General features: G+C 40.6%; 1 protein-coding gene across 1 annotated transcript; it reads left to right on the top strand.

Moving 5' to 3' along the window:
* Positions 1–2092: 2092 nt before the first annotated feature.
* LOC134314733 (calcium/manganese antiporter SLC30A10-like) lies at positions 2093–19225 on the top strand. The gene is made up of 4 exons (XM_062995428.1): positions 2093–2582; positions 8268–8336; positions 9977–10216; positions 18795–19225. Exons 1-4 carry the CDS (start codon positions 2093–2095, stop codon positions 19223–19225), a joined length of 1230 nt encoding a protein of 409 aa, XP_062851498.1.
* The last annotated feature ends 736 nt before the right edge of the window (positions 19226–19961 follow it).

Raw genomic sequence — 19961 nt, forward strand, 5'->3', positions numbered from 1 at the left:
TTTTATCTCAAGCACACCTGATGCTAGATCTGACGATGGCTCGATTTGTTTCATCAAATGTGCTAGAGACAACACCTGATCTGCAAATGTGTGCTCTAAAGAAGGATTGGCAAGTGGATGTCATGTGTGCAGTAGCTGACTGTATCTTTTTTCACCTGCAAGAGGCGAGTTCATATGCAGATCAGCTTTTGTGTATGAAGAGCCAAACCCTGATCAAAAAGGGTGCAGCTACAAGACAAACCAGACTGGTCTATGAAAAACCCTGAGGTCGTAAATGCATAAGTTTTGAGATCCTGTCTGGCACCTAATACCGGGGGGATGGCATTTTTAATGGAAATGCAAATAGCAGTGAAACTCTGTATCCTGTCTTTTATCCTAGTCATGCCATTTACATCAGCTGTGATGTTCTCCCTGGCCAAACATGTCCAGCATTGCCTTGAACAGGTCCACACACTCGCGGGGTGTGTGTTCATACACTTTCATGCTGAAAAGAATTCCTCTACTGGATTTAGAAATGGGGAATATGGTGGGAGGTACCGCACCACAAAATGTGCGTTGTTGGCGAGCCAGTCGTGGACCAGAATGACAGGTATATTGTGTCTTGAATCAACCCCAACTGAGGATGAAACAAGTACATCATGTTCCATTTGAGCACCATTAACCTTGTATACTCTGACAAATGATTGAAGGGTCTTTCAATTAAGTTTCAACCAGTGCAACATGACAACGTCTCTCTCTATATATATATACAGTGAGCGAACATTTGCACAGCGGACTGTGTTTTTCCGGTGTTTTCAATATTAAAATGTCCCCAGATATGGTGCAGAGAGAGCGCCGAGCATTTGTTGTTGTATAATTACTCCTGCCAGTAGCTGTCACTGTGTATCAGGCAGAGGGGACAGTGAGTGAGAGAGAAGAAGGAAGTCGCTGAGTAAAGTATTCTTTCTTTCGTGCATTTACACCTACAAAATACAACACTATTAAAATAAAGAAGGAATTAATAGAGAGATATGAGAGTTATTGTTGTTTCTGGTAGATACATTTTATAAAAAAAAAGAAGGAATGTATTATGTAATGTGAAGAAATGTAATGTATGTGTTTTATGTACAGTACTACTGTGTATTGTTGTTTATTATTGTTTATTACAGGAATGTCTATTACATAATTTTTTATTTAAGGGAAATATACTTGTATTTATAAGGGGGTGGTCTGGGAGGTCTGGCACGAATTAATTCTCGAGCATTTTGACTTAAGAACAGCCCTTCGGAACCAATTAAAGTCAAGGGTCGACTGTACCAATTTTTAGTTTTTGTTTGTTTGTTTATTAGGATTTTAACGTCATGTTTTACACTTTTTGGTTACATTCATGACAGGAAACGGTAGCCACTCACTACACAAGGTTCATCAGTTCACAAGGTTATATCGAACACAGTCATGGACAATTCACCTCACTTGCATGTCTTTGGACTGTGGGAGGAAACCGGAGCACCCGGAGTAAACCCACGCAGACACGGGGAGAACATGCAAACTCCGCACAGAAAGGACCCGGACCGGCCTCACCTGGGGATCGAACCCAGGACCGACAGTGCTACCCACTTAGCCACCGTGCTGCCCCCAATTTTTTGTATAAAACAGGGGAAAACCACCACTACTCCTACTACTACTACTACTACCAACAACAACAACAACAACAATATTAATAATAATAATAATCAATGGGGACCAACAGCTTCATAATTTCCATGCTCCATGTTTCCACGCACCGCCCTTTATACACTATTACTGCACTGTAAGGACGGGAATGTAAAACAGAGGAGGAGCAGTAAGTTCACTGTACTGTGTTGCTTTAACTGAGTAGTGCGCATGTGCTAAAGGTCTGCGTGCAGCAGGTGTTTGTCAGTGCGCGTGGTGGTGTTTCAACTGAGCCGTGCTCGCGAGTTACAGCCGGTCTTTCCCAGCGCGCGTGGTGCTTCTAGTGAGATGTGCGCGTGACTTCAGGCTCTGTGTGCAGTAGGAGTTTTTCAGCGCGTGATCTCGAGCTCGGCGTGCAGTCGGTGTGTTTTCGGTGCGCGTGGTGCTTTAGACAATAAGGATGGGTCGCTATAGCGGGCAGACCTGTCGGCTCATCTTCATGCTGGTGATCACGGCGATCTTCTTCGTGGCGGAGATCGTGGCGGGTTACGCGGGGAACTCTCTGGCTCTGGTGTCGGACTCGTTTAACATGCTGTCGGACATGGTGTCTCTGTGTGTGGGACTGGCCTCGGGCAGGCTGTCCCGGAGACCCGCCTCGCCCCGCTCTACGTACGGACTGGCGCGGGCTGAGGTGGTGGGAGCGCTGGCGAACGCTGCTTTCCTGGCCGCGCTGTGCTTCTCTATATCGGCCGAGGCGCTGAAGAGGATGGTCCAGCCTGAGGCGGTGGATAAGCCCCTCCTAGTCCTGATCGTCGGATCTCTCGGACTCGGTGTGAATATTGTCGGACTGCTGGTGTTCCAGGACTACAGCTGGTTACCATGCGGGAAGAAACAGCAAGGAGTCAAAACAACCGACTGCGACGGGACGATCGTGATGAACGGAGAAGCAGGTTCTCTTATTCGTGCTATATACTCATTTACACAATTCTAGATACATATAGAAATAAAGAAATTCCATCCAATCCACCTTCTGCATGTTTTAAAATGTGGGGGGGAACCGAAGTACTAGGTTACCCCAAAACACTGAAACAATAAAAGATTGAACTTTGGGCGGCACTGTCGCCTCACAGCAAGAAGGTCCTGGGTTCGATCCCCAGGTGGGGCGGTCCGGGCCCGTATCCGCGTGGGTATCCTCCGGGTGCTCCGGTTCCCTCCCACAGTCCAAAAACATGCCACCAGGCTAATTGGAAACACCGAATTGTCCTGTAGATACCTGGCCGCTAGATGCACAAAGCAGTGCATTGTAGTGCCGGTCCCAAGCCCAGATAAAATAGGGAGGGTTGTGTCAGGAAGGGCATCCGGGGTAAAAATTGTGCCAAATCAATGCGGATCATGATCCGCCGACCCCGTAACCGAACGGGACAAAGGCCGAGGAAGAAGAAGAAGAATATACCCTAAATCATTTACTTGTATAATACTTAATTATAACATATGGTGGGTGGCACAGTGGCTCAGTGGGTAGCACTGTCACCTTACAGCAAGAAGGTTTTGGGTTCAATTCTGGGTTCAATTCCGGGTCCTTTCTGTGTGGAGTTTGCGTGTCTGCCTGGGTTTCCTCCAGAAGCTCCGGTTTCTCCCCACAGTCCGAAGACTTGCAGTCAGGTTTATTGGAGATACAAAATTGTCCATGACTGTGTTTGACATTAAAACTTGTGAACTGACAAATCTTGTGTAATGAGTTACTACCGTTCCTGTCATGAATGTAACCAAACATGACATTAAAAATCCGAATAAATAAATAAATTACATATGGTAACCAGAGCTGAGGATCCAATCTAGGTACCCTGGACCCATGTTGCTGTATGGCACCCATCCCATCTGCTGTGTGCCATCATGCCACCTAAAGACTGTAACAATAATTAATGTATTTATTTATTAAGATTTTAACGTCATGTTTTACACACTTTGGTTACATTCATGACAGAAACAGTAGCTACTGTTACACAAGACTTTACACAAACACATCAGTTCACAAGTTTAATGTCAAACACACCCATGGACAGTTTTGTCACTTGCATGTCTTTGGACTGTGGGAACCCACATAGACTCATGGAGAACATGCGAACTCCACACAGAAAGGACCCAGACCTCCCCACCTGGGGATCGAACCCAAGACCTTATTGTTGTGAGGCACGTAACAATAATTGAAAAATCTTCGTAAGTCTAGGGGACCTGGGTTCGATCCTTACCTCCCTCTGATCAAAGTCCAAAGGACTTTGTTGATCCTGTGTCCATTAGGGGTTCCTTTGGATGCAGTGGCATAACTAGCATATATATTTATTAGGGGTGTAACGATACACTCTGCTCACGATTCGATTTGATTCACGATTCTGAGTTCACGATTCGATTTTCTCACGATTTTTTCTGAAGTGTAAACAGTGCAAAACAATGCACATTTTCTTGTACATTTTTTAAGCAAAAAAAAAAAATCAGTCCCCTGCAATTAAAGGTAATTACCAAGAACAGAGTACTTTACTGTAACCTACTGACAGGTTTACCAAATTTAAATTACTTATTGCCAACTTAAATTGAAAATCAAAGTAATCAAACAAGCTCATTGAGCTGAGTCTTTAAACAGATTTTTTTGTTGCTTAAACTAATTTATTACCAAATTACATGTAAAATGAATTACTAATGTAAAAAAAACCCATTGTATTAAATGTTTATTATTAAAATTGATTTATTTATATACTCAACATGGAACGCCACAACAATAAATTATAAAATACAAAAACAAAGGCCCATCTCAATTAGACAAAAAGGTCTGATTGTGTATATTATTTGTAAATTTGCATCTATAGTGGAACAACACATCAACAAAGCATCACTCAACTATTCAAATATAAATGAAAATGTGCAGCAAGAAAAAGCAGCATCCAGGTGACAGTATTTGTAAGTATTTAGTGAAGATTAGCATTCAGAAAAACCAAGGAGCTCATCTCTGAGGGGTTGATCCTCTTTCTCCTTTCTGTTAGGATCTGCCCTGTTTTGGAAAAGATTCTCTCTGAGGGAACAGATGTTGCTACAATACACAGTGACGTATAAGATGTGGGTAGACTGAACACTTGGTCTCCCATCAGCTCAGTGGGTCTGAACTTCTTTGTTAAAGAGGTTCCTCGTGTCCAAACTTTACTGTTTCCTGTCACTCATTTTCCTCACCTTTCCAGCGTGTAATGTCTGGCTACGTAAGCTATGTAAAACTTCATCAAGTTCTCTCTCTCTCCCGCCTGTTCGTGTGCACGCTGTCCGCACGCTGTGTGTGTGTGTGTGTGTGTGTGTGTAACCCCTCCCCCTCCTGCTCCTTGTAAACTCACAAACGCCACCACGTATCTTGACCAATCACTTGTGGCTTTAACAGAAAAAAACCCGGAAAAAACACGAATCGGCTCCCAATCAGAAGCCGGATCCCGTCGTTCACTTTAAAGAGTCGGCTCTTAGAGCCGGATTGTTGTACAGTGGACGGGAATAGACGGGGTATTTACAATAGAAAAAGAGTTTGAACAGAAATATACAGGGAATAACACACAATTTCTATTTACAATTATGTAAATACACCCTTCATGGACCCAGAGTGTGTGTGTGTGCTTGACTTGCCTGCCTGCAGTCCAGATCTGTCTTCTGTTGAACATTGAAAAACAAGAGAATCAGACAAGGACGACCAGTAGGCAGTTAGGCAGCTCACTAGGTTTTTAGACAGACCCATAGGGTATAGCGTGACCCTCTGTATGTGATAGAGCTCTCTGTAATAGACAACTAGAAATGACTACATTGAGAGACAATAATTCCACAGACTAAGAGAATAATTCCACTTGTAAAACCAAGAAAAGGTCCCAAACCAATAAAGATGTCATTTATAGGAAACGATCAACATCCCTGTCTGAACGCACATCAATAAGCAAGTCCTTGCAGCAATGAATTTCATACATTTACCAACATAAAATATAACTGTTCTGTATCTTTCTTTTGACTTTCTAAGGTTGTTCTCTTGAGTCATCTACAGCTGCCTGTTATTTTTAGTGGTACATAAAAGTTGGCCCGCTGTTCCCGCTGAATTTATGACTCACCTTAATGTATTACGGAATGTACAAGCCAAACTGTCAGGCAGTGATGTGCAGTTACATTCCTTTTAATTAACACATGTCAGACTAAGCACCGCTGCCATTAACACATTCATTGTGTTTCCCTTATAATTAAGCCTAATTTATGGTTATATAATTTTTTATTTAGATTTAGTAGTTGGGGTAAATGTGGAGGCAAAACTGACAGTATTGTCAGTTAAATTGTCTTGAGTGCCCAAGCCAATATTTATCTGTCCATTACATAAAGTCCAAACAGTTAGAAACAGTGTATAACAGAACTGATAGATAGGAATCTATAATTAAACAAACTAATTTATTTATTAGCCCAAGTTATCCCATGTATTTGGGCAACATGCTTCTCTAAATGACATTAACACCCTCATGCCTGGGCTAGACATCTCATCAGTAAGAGAGATATATCATATAACTGCATGTGTGTTATTCTGCAATAAATTGGCATCCTGTTTAAGATGCACTCTTGCCAGTATTTCTGGGTGGTGCCAGACTTGAATTAATTAGTGAATTAATAAATGAACCGGTCCTTTAAAATTCTTACACGCATGACATGCATGCAGATGCTGTGGTTTTATGTTTCACCTATTGTTTCTCTCAGCATCACAATGAGTCAGCGTTTTGGTTTCCTCAGTTTCACCTCCTAATTAATCTGCGCCAGTCTGTCGAGTCTGTTTTGGGAGTTGATCACCCTGGGAATGTTTAGTGGGGCTAAGGGTGAAGACACACGTACGCCATGAGGCCAAATGTATGTGGACAACCCTTCTAATTATTGAGTTCATGTGTTTTAGCCACGCCTGATGCTAACACGTACATGAAGTCCGTTATATAATGAAAATCTCCTGTGTCACAAATACAAATATACAAAAAAGCTGATGTAATTTGGAGATTATTAACCTTGTAGCAAGGCGTTTTATTTTCTTTTTGGTGATTATAATTGGCCATAACTGGTTAATAAAATATTGTCCTTATTATAAAGTACAAAGAAAACCCAAACTGAGGACCATTAAGCCATGAGCTAACAATGAAAAAATATGGAAGCAAAAAATGTAGTACCGATCAGCCATAACATTAAAACCACCTCCTTGTTTTTACACTGTTCATTTTATCAGCTCCACTTACCATATAAAATCACTTTGTAGTTCTACAATTACTGACTGTAGTCCATCTGTTTCTCTACATACTTTTTTAGACTGCTTTCACCCTGTTCTTCAATGGTCAGGACCCCCACAAGACCACCACAGAGCAGGTATTATTTAGGCGGTGGATCATTCTCAGCACTGCAGTGACACTGACATGGTGGTGCTGTGTTAGTGTGTGTTGTGCTGGTATGAGTGGATCAGACACAGCAGCCTCTGGAGTTTTTAAATACCGTGTCCACTCACTGTCCACGCTATTAGACACTCCTGCCTAGTTGGTCCACCTTGTAGATGTAAAGTCAGTGACGATCGCTCATCTATTGCTGCTGTTTGAGTTGGTCATCTTCTAGACCTTCATCAGTGGTCACAGGACGCTGGCCACGGGGCGCTGTCGGCTGGATGTTTTTTTGTTGGTGGACTATTCTCAGTCCAGCAGTGACAGTGAGGTGTTTAAAAACTTCATCAGTGCCGCTGTGTCTGATCCACTCATACCAGCACAACACACACTAACACACCACCACCATGTCAGTGTCACTGCAGTGCTGAGAATGATCCACCATCCAAATAATACCTGCTCTGTAGTGGTCCTGTGGGGGTCCTGACCATTGAAGAACAGCATGAAAGGGGGCTAACAAAGCATGCAGAGAAACAGATGGACTACAGTCAGTAATTGTAGAACTACAAAGTGCTTCTATATGGTAAGTGGAGCTGATAAAATGAACAGTCAGTGTAGAAACAAGGAGGTGGTTTTAATGTTATGGCTGATCGGTGTATGCTTGGAAAGTGGGGGTGGCATTTTATCTGAGACTTTGTAAATGCTGGGTTGTTGGCTGTACCTAGAGATAAGTGGGATACTTGTGCTTGGAGGTGTTTGATGTATGTGGCTATTTGGGTGGGACAAAGATAACTGGAGGTCTGAAAAGCACAAGATTGTGTTGGTTAGGTGTAGGTCTATATGCCTGTAGAGATAATAGTAATACTAAAATGTTTTTAGAACAGAAACCTGCTACAAATCAGTTTACTAGAGATCCATATTCATAAATAGACCTACATTGGCTACAAACAACTTTATAAGGAAAAATTATTCATAATTGAATAAGCATGAATAGTAGCCACGTATGGGATGTGAAATCTAATGAGGTCATTTGCTTAACTGCGATTGACTTCATTAGAATCTTTACAGTTTACACTAAAATAATGCACTTGCTCATTTAAGGAATGTGATTTATAGGAATAATTTCTGTGACATGTCCGTGCAGTCCCCTCTTCTCCATGTAAGTGGTGTGTAAATCTTCTGCGTGATAGCAGCAAAGGCGCTCAGCACTGGTGTTCTGTCCATCCACAGGCTCCGAACTGACCACTTCTGAACACAAAGATAAGAAACAGAGTGACGGACCTTCACTTAACATCAGAGGTGAGTACATTTTTGCTGTCTAGACCAGGGGTGTTAACTCTGCAGAGTGACAGTGACTGGTTGTTTTGGGTAGTTCTTGCTGTCTGGTGCATTTTACAATTCCAAATCAGAAAAAGTTGGGACAGTATTGAAAACGCAGATAAAATGCAGTGTTTCTTATATTTACTTTGACTTGTATTTGATTGCAGACAGTTTGAACCCAAGATATTCCATGTTGTCTGCTCAGCTTCATTTAATTTGTGATTGTAATCATGGTTTGGTACAAAAGCAGCATCCAGGAAAGGCTGAGTCTTTGATGAGCAAAGATGATCAGAAGATCTCCAGTTTATCAACAAATGTGTGAGAAAATGATTGAAATGTTTAAAAACGTTGAAATGTTTAAGAACCTCAAAGAAAGATTGGAAGGGATTTGCATATTTCTCCCTCTACAGTGCATAATATTAAACAATTCAAGGAATCAGGAGGAATCTCAGTGCGAAAAGGCGAGGGCGCAAGCTTAAGCTGAACGCCTGTGATCTTCGATCCCTCAGATGGCACTGCATCAAGAACCACCACTCAACAATAGCTGATATAATCACATGGGTGAGGGATTACTTTGGCAAACCTTTGTCAGGCTCTACAATACGGAGTTACATGCACAAATACCACCTTAAACTTTACTGTGCAAAAAAGAAGCCTTACGTTAACCATGTCCAGAAGCGGCGTCGACTTCTCTGGGCTCGGAGGCATCTAGGATGGACCAAACGTGTATTGTGGTCAGATGAATCAGCATTCCAGGTCTTTTTTAGAAAAAGATGAAAAGGACCATCCATCAAGTCCAAAAGCCAGGGTCTGTCATGGTATGGGGCTGTGTCAGTGCCCTTTGTCAAAGGTCATTTACACTTCTGTAATGGCAGCATTAATGCAGAAAAGTACATTGAGATCTTAGAGCAACATGTGCTGCCTTCAAGATGTCATCTTTTCCAGGGACGTCCATGTATTTTTCAACAAGACAATGCAAAACCACATGCTGCACATATTACAAAGGCATGGCTGTGGAAGAAGAGGGTACGGGTACTGGACTGGCCTGCCTGCAGTCCTGATCTGTCCCCAATAAAGAATGTGTGGAGAATTTTGAAATGGAAATTACGACAACGACGACCCCGTACTGTTGCACATCTTAAGACGTGTTTGCAGCAAGAACGGGACAAAATAAAAGCTGAAACACTAAATCACTTGGTCTCCTCGGTGCCAAAATGTCTTTTAAGTGTAGTGAAAAGAAATAGCAACATTACAAAGTGATAAATGCTTTACTGTCCTAACTTTTTTTGGAATGTGTTGCAGGCCTGAAATGCAGGAATGGATGTTTATTAATAAATGAAATGAAGTTGAGCAGATAAAACATGAAATATCTCAGGTTAATCCTGTCTGCAATTAAATAAAAGTCAAAGTAAATGTAAGATACTCTGTATTTTTTTTTATTATTTGCATTTTCCATGCTGTCCCAACTTTTTCTGATTTGGGGTTGTACAAGACAGCATCAATACAAATGAACAACTCGGTAGTGATGGAACAGTGCCTGCTTAACATTGTTTCTTTCTTTCTTATTAGCATAACTGTTCATAATTGGTCTATCATTCACTTATAACCGTTCCTCGTAGGAGTTTTACTCCATGTGCTGAATGATGCTCTGGGCTCAGTGGTGGTAGTGGTGGCCTCCGTGCTGTTTTACGTGAAACCTCTGCCACCTGATACCCCCTGTAACTGGCAGTGCTACGTGGACCCCAGCCTTACTCTGGTCATGATAGCTATTATCATGTCTTCGGCCGTTCCCCTGGTCAAAGAGACGACTAGAATTCTGCTGCAGATGAGCCCTCCTGACATGGACGCCACCTTGATCTGTGAGTATAGAAGGTTCTCTTATGGGGTAACTGTTTTAAGTATTCTTATTATGTGGGAAATCTAAGTCTCTGGGCTGCACACTTGTGGACTCTAGTGTCTCTGCATTCAGACCTTAAATTAGACTGGAAAATTTCAAGAGCAGATCTTGATTGGTCAGTGTTGTACTTTTCCTGTTGCTCTACCAAGTTCTACTTACATTGATGATACAGTGGTAGCTTGAAACTTGACCTCAATTGGTTCTGGGAGTGGCGTTTTAGTTTTAAGGTATTTTTTCACATAAGGATGTATGGGAAACCTGTTAATACGTTTCATGGTCCTGTGATACTGCATATATTTTAGGCTAATGTAAAATAATGGGGTTGTTTTTGACACTTATACACTGAAAATAACAAAAATATAATATTAAAAAAACAGTTAAATACGATAAAACCTGCACTTTACCTTTAGTTCTTTATTGTTTCCTTATGCTTCTTAATCATGGAGATGCTTGATCTTGGAATACTGTATTCCTTAGTGAGTTCAGTAAAGGCACATTCACATGAGAAGCAGCAAAACTGCTTTTGCACTTGGTGTGCCGTTATTTCCTATGGAGTGTGCTGGTGCACAAAGCTTAACGTGACTTATTGTACTAAAACAACGAGCGAGGAATTTCATTAGTGGAGAGAACTTGTGAGCAGTAATAATTAATAGAGGTTTAGTGTAGTGCTGGCTCGATACCACTTTTTTATGTCCGATACCGATACCGTCATTTCTCCTCTCAAACTAAGCAGTAATAATACATGTCTTAATGCACCATGGTTAAACTAGCTATCTAAATAACAATGCTCAGACTGTGAAACAAATATTCTAATGGAATAAATACAGAACCTACAACATCACACTTATGCAAAACTGCTGTTTTTATTTTCACTTTTACACACAGAACATTTAGTAGTATTTTTGGCGTGTTTAACAGCACCGTCCAAGTGCAACTTTATCTGTATTTACCAAATAAATTATAATTTCAGTATAAAATTCTAGATCTGTCAAGTCTACACCTTGAAGAGGCAGTGAAAAAAGTATAAAATTATTAATAAAAAATATCATTTATATACAATTGTAACAATGAGGTCCTGTGTGCCACGCCCCCCTCTCTGTGAGCACACTCAGTCTCCTGCCATGCCCATTTTTTGGTTCCCAGAGCCAATTAGCTCCAGCTGTCCCTCATTTGAGGAAGTATAAGAGGGAAGCTATAGGAGAAACCAGTAGAGGTTATTTTGATTTGCTTTGTAGTGACTCTGTCTGATGGTTTGGTGGTTGACCTTTCTTAGATATAATCCTGTCTTTTTAATCCATGCTCCTGTCTGTTCAGTTCATGTTCCTGTCCTGTGTAGTTCGGTTTGTCCTGTTTAGCCCGTTTGTTTAACCTGTGTAGCGTGTTTAGTTTAGCCTTGTTCGTCTTGTTCAGCCTGTTTAGCTTAGTTAGCCGGTTATCCTGTTTAGTTTGTTTAGTCTGTTTCATCTGTTTCCCCTGTTTAGTTCTTGTTAGCCCTGTGTAGGTCTGTCTAGTTTTGTCTTGTTCCCTGTTATTAGCTTAGTTCATGTTTAGCAATTAGCCTTGTTCCTGGATGTTTAGATTAGTTAGCTTAGCATTGTTAGCTTAGGTCTTGTGTTCTTTTGTCTTGTTTTGTAACCTGCCTTGTCTTTGTTATTATTAAATATATATAAATAAAAATTATTACAATTAAATAATAAAAATAAACTAATGTATCTATCTTGTCCCGGCTTGGAGATCCCTCACATCCTCAATGATCAATCCATTAGTGTTATGAAATAAAACAAACTACACCGTTTCCTGTTAAGTTTTCAATAAGCGTGCTTTGGTTTTTAATAATCTAAAAACATGACAGAACATTAACAATCGCGTTGACATCCAATCTTCCAATTGTAGACCTAATATATTTAATAATAACCTAATAATAATCTAATAACCTAATATATTTTGCATATTTCTAATGTATATATTATTTTTTAGATTTTTTTTTAGAGTAAATAACTATACACTGTGTGCAATATTTTTTACTTAGTTGTATTTCTTTCTGTTTTTCCTGTCTTCATACTGCTGTAACAAGTTAATTTCCCTAAGGGGATCAATGAAGTCTTATCTTAGACATGCCGTAAAACAGTGTTTTTAGTTGTGGCAGTAGTAGATGATTTTTTAAAATGCTAAAAGTTTAAGTAGATCATTGTGCTTTAATGTATGAATGGCTGTTGCAGGAGTTGTAGATCAGTGGCACATGTTATTGATGTCATCAAGCGTGAGTGGCAGTAAACGGCACTCTGTAGGAACGTATCTTTGTGTGTTATTTGCTTTACACACAAACAATGGCCTTATTTACATTGTGTTATTTACATTAAGCAACAGTATCAGATCGGATTACACGTTTTTTTCCTTCCGATATCCGATCCAGTGATTTGGGCCAATATCGGACCGATACCGATACTGAGTATCGGATCGGTGCCAGCCCTAATTTAGTGTTTCTATGTCGTTCTTCTAATACATGAAACCACGTTAAGTCAAGTCAAGTCAAGTCAACTTTATTTATATAGCGCTTTTTACAATAGACATTGTCTCAAAGCAACTTTACAAAATCCAGGACCAACAGATACAAAAACCCCTGTTGAGCAAGCCGAGGGCGACTGTGGCAAGGAAAAACTCCCTGAAAATTACAGGAAGAAACCTTGAGAGGAACCAGACTCAGCAGGGCCCATCCTTCATGGGTGGCCTGGAGGATACTTTAAATAAATACACGATTTACACAAATCATACAAACACAGAATTAAATGATCTAAAAGTCATAACTGGTAATAAATAGATAAATAAACAATTAAATAATAATAGAGTTGTTATCCACTCTAGTCTTCAATAAAGTCTGTAGTGATTTCTTGTCGTTGCAATTACTCCAGACCAGTCACATCTGACAGGAGCAGCATCGTTGTCCCGGCAGTCTCGACTTCAATCCTTAACCTCGGCGGGTAAACAGGTTTCCATCAGAATGCCCTCGGGGTAAAACAACAGAGAATGTAGTTAATAATGTACAATGCTAGTTGACAAACAGTTTTACAGAGAGTTTTAGACTCCGGCAGCCCTAATTATTACAGCATAACTAAAAGGGAGAGCAAGCAGGTAACAAGGTCATGAAGGCTTTCACAGGACATCAGCGCCCATCTCCCCACCGTCACCAAACCTGAGTGATCGGACAAGAGAGGCAGAACGACAGCAACCCAACATCCCTGATCACCACAAGTTTCTATGACCAAGAACCCCCAAGCTCTGCGCCTTTGTCTATACTAATCAAAAGCCTGAGAAAATAAATATGTTTTCAGTCTAGACTTAAACATTGAGACTGTGTCCGAATCCCGAATAGAGGCAGGAAGATTATTCCAGAGTTGTGGAGCTTTGTAGGAAAACGCTCTTCCACCAGCCGTGATCTTTTTAATTTTAGGAACTATAAGTAACCCTGCATCTTGTGAACGAAGTGGACGCGCTGGGCTGTAGTGATTAATAAGTTCACTCAGATACTGTGGAGCCAGACCATGTAGCGCTTTATAAGTTAGTAAAAGTATTTTGTAATCAATGCGAAATTTAACTGGCAGCCAGTGTAGAGATGATAGAACAGGAGTAATATGGTCAAATTTTTTAGTTCTAGTTAGCACTCGAGCTGCTGCATTTTGAACTAACTGGAGTTTGTTTAAGGATCTACCAGAGCATCCAGTTAGAAGAGCATTACAATAATCTAACCGAGAAGTTATAAACGCATGGATCAGTTTTTCGGCGTCATTAACAGATAGTATATTTCTTATTTTAGAAATGTTACGCAAATGATAGAAAGCAACTCTAGTAATATTATTAACGTGTGTATCAAATGAGAGATCTGAATCTATTGTGACACCTAAGTTTTTTACATCTGGGCTGGGAGTAACAGAGAACGTGTTTAAGTTTAGCACCAGGTTAGACAATTTGTCTCTTGCAGCTTTAGAGCCAACAAGTAAAACCTCTGTTTTATCTGAATTAAGTAAAAGAAAATTACACGACATCCAGTTTTTTATGTCGTTTACACAATCTTCTATCTTACTGATTGTGTCAGTATCATTTGGTTTGGCTGATATATACAGCTGTGTGTCATCTGCATAGCAGTGAAAGTTTATGCCATGTTTATGAATAATTTCACCTAGTGGAAGCATATAGAGTGTAAATAATAGCGGTCCCAGTACCGACCCCTGTGGAACACCATACTTTACTTTTGTAGTTTCCGAGCATTTATTATTTACATAAACGAATTGAGAGCGGTCAGTCAGATATGATTTAAACCAAGAGAGTGCGAGTCCTTTAACACCTACTGTATTTTCTAGCCTCTCCAGTAAAATGTTATGATCGACCGTATCAAACGCTGCACTAAGATCTAATAGAACAAGAAAAGAGACACATCCATTATCAGAAGACATTAACAACTCGTTAACTACTCTAATTAATGCGGTTTCGGTACTATGATTGGGTCTAAATCCTGATTGAAATTTTTCATGAATACAATTTTCATTCAAATAAGAACATAACTGTTTGGAAACGACTTTTTCTAATATCTTTGAGACAAAAGGAAGGTTTGAAATTGGCCTATAATTAGCTAGTACATGTGGATCAAGATTAGGTTTTTTAATCAGGGGTTTAATAACAGCACTTTTAAACAATTTAGGTACATATCCAAGGCTAAGGGATGCATTGATTAATGTAAGCAGGGGCTCTACAATAGCTGGGAGTAAATCTTTAAGTAAACGAGTTGGAACAGGATCGAGTATACACGATGATGACTTCGATGATTTAATCAACACAGTTAGTTCATTTTGGGAGATTGGATTAAAGGAATTTAGTTGGATTAACTCGTTACTATTATCACCACTGTTATCACCAATGCTGCTCGGAGTGAGTCCATACTTAACATTGGCAAGTGACACACTCTGACTCTGAAGTCGTATTTTTTCTATCTTGTCATTAAAGAATTTTAAAAAATCATCGCTGGTACAGTCAGGCGGTATATTAGATTCAGTTTCATTAACGTTTTTAGTTAATTTGGACACTGTCTCAAAAAGGAATCTGGGATTGTTTTTATTTTTCTCTATTAGGGATGAATAATATAAAGATTTTGCTTTTATAAGTGCATGTTTATACTCAGTTAGAGCATCTTTCCAAGCAATCTTATACACTTCTAGTGTAGTGTGACGCCACTTGCGTTCTAATTTTCGTGCTGCTTGTTTAAGTGCGCATGTGTGGTCATTGTACCATGGAGCAAGTTTTTTCTCCCTAATCAGTTTAGTTTTGAGTGGGGCTACGTTATCTAAGGTTGTGCGCAGTACGGTCTCTAGGTTTTGAGTTGCCTGATCTAGTTCTTTAGGTTCTGATGCTGATATATTTGGTAATTCTGGTAGGCAGTTTATGAACGCTGCTGCAGTTGCAGATGTAATAGTGCGCTTACATTTAAAACGATTTGGTTGCTGTATATTATTGGACAGGGACACTTCATAAATTAGTAGAGAGTGATCAGAGATTAAGTCATTCTGTGGTATAATTTCCAGGTTGTCTATGTTTATACCATAAGTAAGTATTAAATCTAAGGTATGTTTACAGCGGTGAGTGGGTCCTGTTACATTTTGGGTGATGCCTAAGGATTCTAAAATAGAGTCAAACGCAATTTTGAGTGGATTACACTTATCCTCATAATGAATATTAAAGTCACCAACAATTAAAGCTTTCTTAGTTGATAAAACTAATTTAGAAAGAAAATCGGCAAATTCGTTAAGAAATTCTGAGTAAGGACCAGGGGGTCGATAAACAGTAACCAGCTTAAACATACTATTTTTATCAGATGAACATTTATTGGTTATGTCAGAGATAAGAACTTCAAACGAGTTTGTTATGGGAGATGATTTTACAGTAAGACCTATGTCTTTATCATAAATTGCGGCTATTCCTCCACCACGACCGCTAAGACGTGGCTTATGTTCATAACTGTAACCCGGAGGAGATGCTTCATTTAAACCTAGATACTCATCAGGTCTAGCCCAGGTCTCGGTTAAACACAGGGCACTAAGACAATTATCTGTAATTATTTCATTTACAATTACTGTTTTGCATGCAAGTGACCTGATGTTTAGAAGTCCTAACTTTAGTTTAACTTTACTAGGGTTTTCATGATGCTCATTTAGATTAATTTTAATTAAGTTATTATGACATACTTTTTGATTTTGTTTTGGCTTACACCTGCCACGGTAAACAGACACAGTCTCAATGGTTTGTGACCTAAGGATTCCAGGTGACGTCCGATGGCGACTCGCAGACAGTCGGTTAGGCCTGTTAGTCTGCTGCCTGGTCTTGGCTCTGGATAGTCATTTAACACTATCTGCCGCTACACTAACGCGGTGGTAAAGCCTGTCACCTATGCTGCAAGAAATGCGAGCAGCACCCTCCCACGTGGGGTGGACACCATCCCGCTTCAAAAGACCAGGCCTTCCCTCAAAGGTGGACCAGTTATCTACAAAATCAATGCAGTTTTCTGAGCACCATTTAGACATCCAGCGGTTCAGCGACAACAACCTGCTGTAGGTTTCGCCACTGGGTCGAATCGGTAAGGGGCCAGAGCACACTACTGCCTCAGACATCGACCTAGCTAACTCACACACCTCTTTAACATTACTCTTAGTAACCTCAGACTGCCGTAAACGAACATCATTAGTGCCGACGTGGATAACAATCTTCGAAAATCTACGATTAGCATTAGCCAGCACTTTTAGATTTGCTCTGATGTCAGGCGCCCTGGCCCCCGGAATACAGGTGACTATGGTTGCTGGTGTCTCTATGGGGGTTGCAATACGCACGTGTCGGAGCTGAGAATCTCCTATAACCAGAGCACTTACATTAACAGGCTTCTCAGCGGGTGGCTCACTGAGTGGGGAAAACCTGTTGGACACGTGCAACTGAGATGGTCGGTGCTTTTCCCTACGACTATGTCGCCGAGACGTCACCCAGTCGCCCCGCTGTGAGGGCTCTAATGCCGGAGTCTGGGGTTCTACACCTGAACTGCTGGCATTCGGGACTGCTACAGCTGAATCTAAGCCCTCACTAGTAGTAGTCTGTTCTAACGCCCGAATGCGCCCTTCTAACACTGAGATCTTCTCCGTCAGACTAACAACTAATCTACACTTATCACATGTAAAGTTATCACTAAACACGGAGAAGGAATAACTGAACATATTACACTCGGAACATGGATATAATGCTCCTGCTGGGGCCATAGTAGCAAAGAAATGTACTTAGCTTTACAAGATGAGTTGGAGATGATGTTAATGTTGGATTCACCGGCGCTTCTGCTGGTAGTCACAGAAGAACGGCTTTAATTCCGGATGAAACAGGCGATGATGAGCTGGAATACAAAAACCACCAACCAAACAACACAAACGCGCTTCGTTCGGACAAAAGCGACTGTAATTCTAAAGGAGAACGGTGTTATGCGCTGGTGTACTAAACAAATAAACGCGCTTCCTACGAACAGAAACGGTTATAACTCCCCACAAAACAAAGGTGTTTTAAGAGCTGAAATACAGAACACAACCAAACACAAACGCGCTTCGTGCGGACCGAAAACGGTTTTAATTCTGGATAATTATGATGTTTATGCGCTGAAGTACAAAAACAAACAAAACCGGCTTCGTTCGGATGCCGGTAGCAGAAGTTTCCTAGTTTCCAACACAGCACGAATTTACGTTAGTAAACACAAGCGCTTTTTTTTACGATAAACAAAATAAAACTAAATCAACAACACACGGAAGATTAACGTATAAATTATATGTTTAAAACATACGTATATAAAAAGTTATTTAGCTAAAGGCTACAAACAAACAACTAGGCTAGCATACAAACAAATGCCGGTAGCAGAAGTTTCCTAGTTTCCAACACAGCACGAATTTACGTTAGTAAACACAAGCGCTTTTTTACGATAGACAAAATAAAACTAAATCAACAACACACGGAAGATTAACGTATAAATTATATGTTTAAAACATACGTATATAAAAAGTTATTTAGCTAAAGGCTACAAACAAACAACTAGGCTAGCGTCTCAGCGTGCGTACCACCGGAAGTGAGAGCCGAATGCCGAAGTTAAGCATTTTAGACTCTCAGAAAAGCTGATTCTCACAATTTCTCAGCATCCCGAGCTACAACACAAGTTTAAAAGTGAAACAGGAGGAAAATCCAGCTAAACACAGGTGGAGCTTTCAGAGTGACTGACGGTTATTCCACACAAATGCAGATTCGTCTCATATTCGCACTTTGGTGAGGTTTTACAGCAGCGCTCAAGCCAAGCACTGAACAAGGTGACAGTCGCACACACGTTGAGTTTAAGGGTACAAATTTCTTGACGAAGAGTGTCGACTTTCAAAGATTTTGAGTTTAGGGGACGTCGTGTTACAAGGTACCACTCACTGTATTAGTCTATTTGTCAGCAATTTATTTTTTTCAATGTCTATCCTTGTTATTTTTCTACTCAGTGGAGGAGTTATGTCGGCTACCTGGGGTCCTCAGCGTTCACGAATTCCACTTATGGGAGCTGGTCAAGGATCGGAATGTTGCCTCCTTGCACGTCAGAGTGACTTCTGACATTGAACACTCCAAAGACGAAATCCGACGCCTCCATTTGCAGATCAGGCAGGTGTTTCATCAGATCAGCGTCCATAGCGTCACAGTTCAGATGGAGTTTTGCGATGAAGAGCTGGAGAATAGCTACTGTAGCACACCGTGCATTTCCCGTGACTGTTTAAAAACCTCCTGCTGCCCTGTTGATTCAAAAACACAGAAACATACTGACCTCCATAAAGTCAAAGACTGGCATTCTTCTGGTGAAGTGGCCGTGGACTTAGCCGATGGAACGCAGAGCCTGCTAAATGAGGAGACAAAACAAACTAAAAGCACTAAGTTTTAAAGCTTAAAATAGGGGGTCAGCTTCTCAGGACAAGGCATAGGATATAAAAAATACCTTAACTAATATCACTGTATTAAATATTAGAAGTCTGGAATGTTTCATACAATTAATTAATATACATTGATCAACCATAACATTAAAACCACCTCCTTGTTTTTACACTCACTGTCCATTTTATCAGCTCCACTTACCATACAGAAGCACTTTGTAGTTCTACAATTACTGACTGTTGCCCATCTGTTTCTCTGCATGCTTTTTTAGCCTGCTTTCACCCAGGCACACTTCAATGGTCAGGCCCCCCACAGAACCACCTCAGAGCAGGTATTATTTAGGTGGTGGATGATTCTCAGCACTGCAGTGACAATGACATGGTGGTGGTGTGTTAGTGTGTGTTATATAAGTGGTATGAGTGGATCAGACACAGCAGCACTGCTGGAGTTTTTAAATACCGTGTCCACTCACTGTCCACTCTATTAGACACTCCTACCTAGTTGGTCCACCTTGTAGATGTAAAGTCAGAGACGATCGCTCATCTATTGCTGCTGTTTGAGTTGGTCATCTTCTAGACCTTCATCAGTGGTCACAGGACGCTGCCCACGAGGCACTGTTGGCTGGATATATTTTGGTTGATGGATTATTCTCTACTACTCTTAGTAAATAAAAGGAGCGTACAGTACTCCCAATGGTTATTGGAATCAAAACCTAATCCCAAATCGTCACTGATTGGGCCAACCAA

The sequence above is a fragment of the Trichomycterus rosablanca genome, chromosome 5, assembly GCF_030014385.1.
Source record: "Trichomycterus rosablanca isolate fTriRos1 chromosome 5, fTriRos1.hap1, whole genome shotgun sequence".
NCBI classification, from domain to species: domain Eukaryota; kingdom Metazoa; phylum Chordata; class Actinopteri; order Siluriformes; family Trichomycteridae; genus Trichomycterus; species Trichomycterus rosablanca.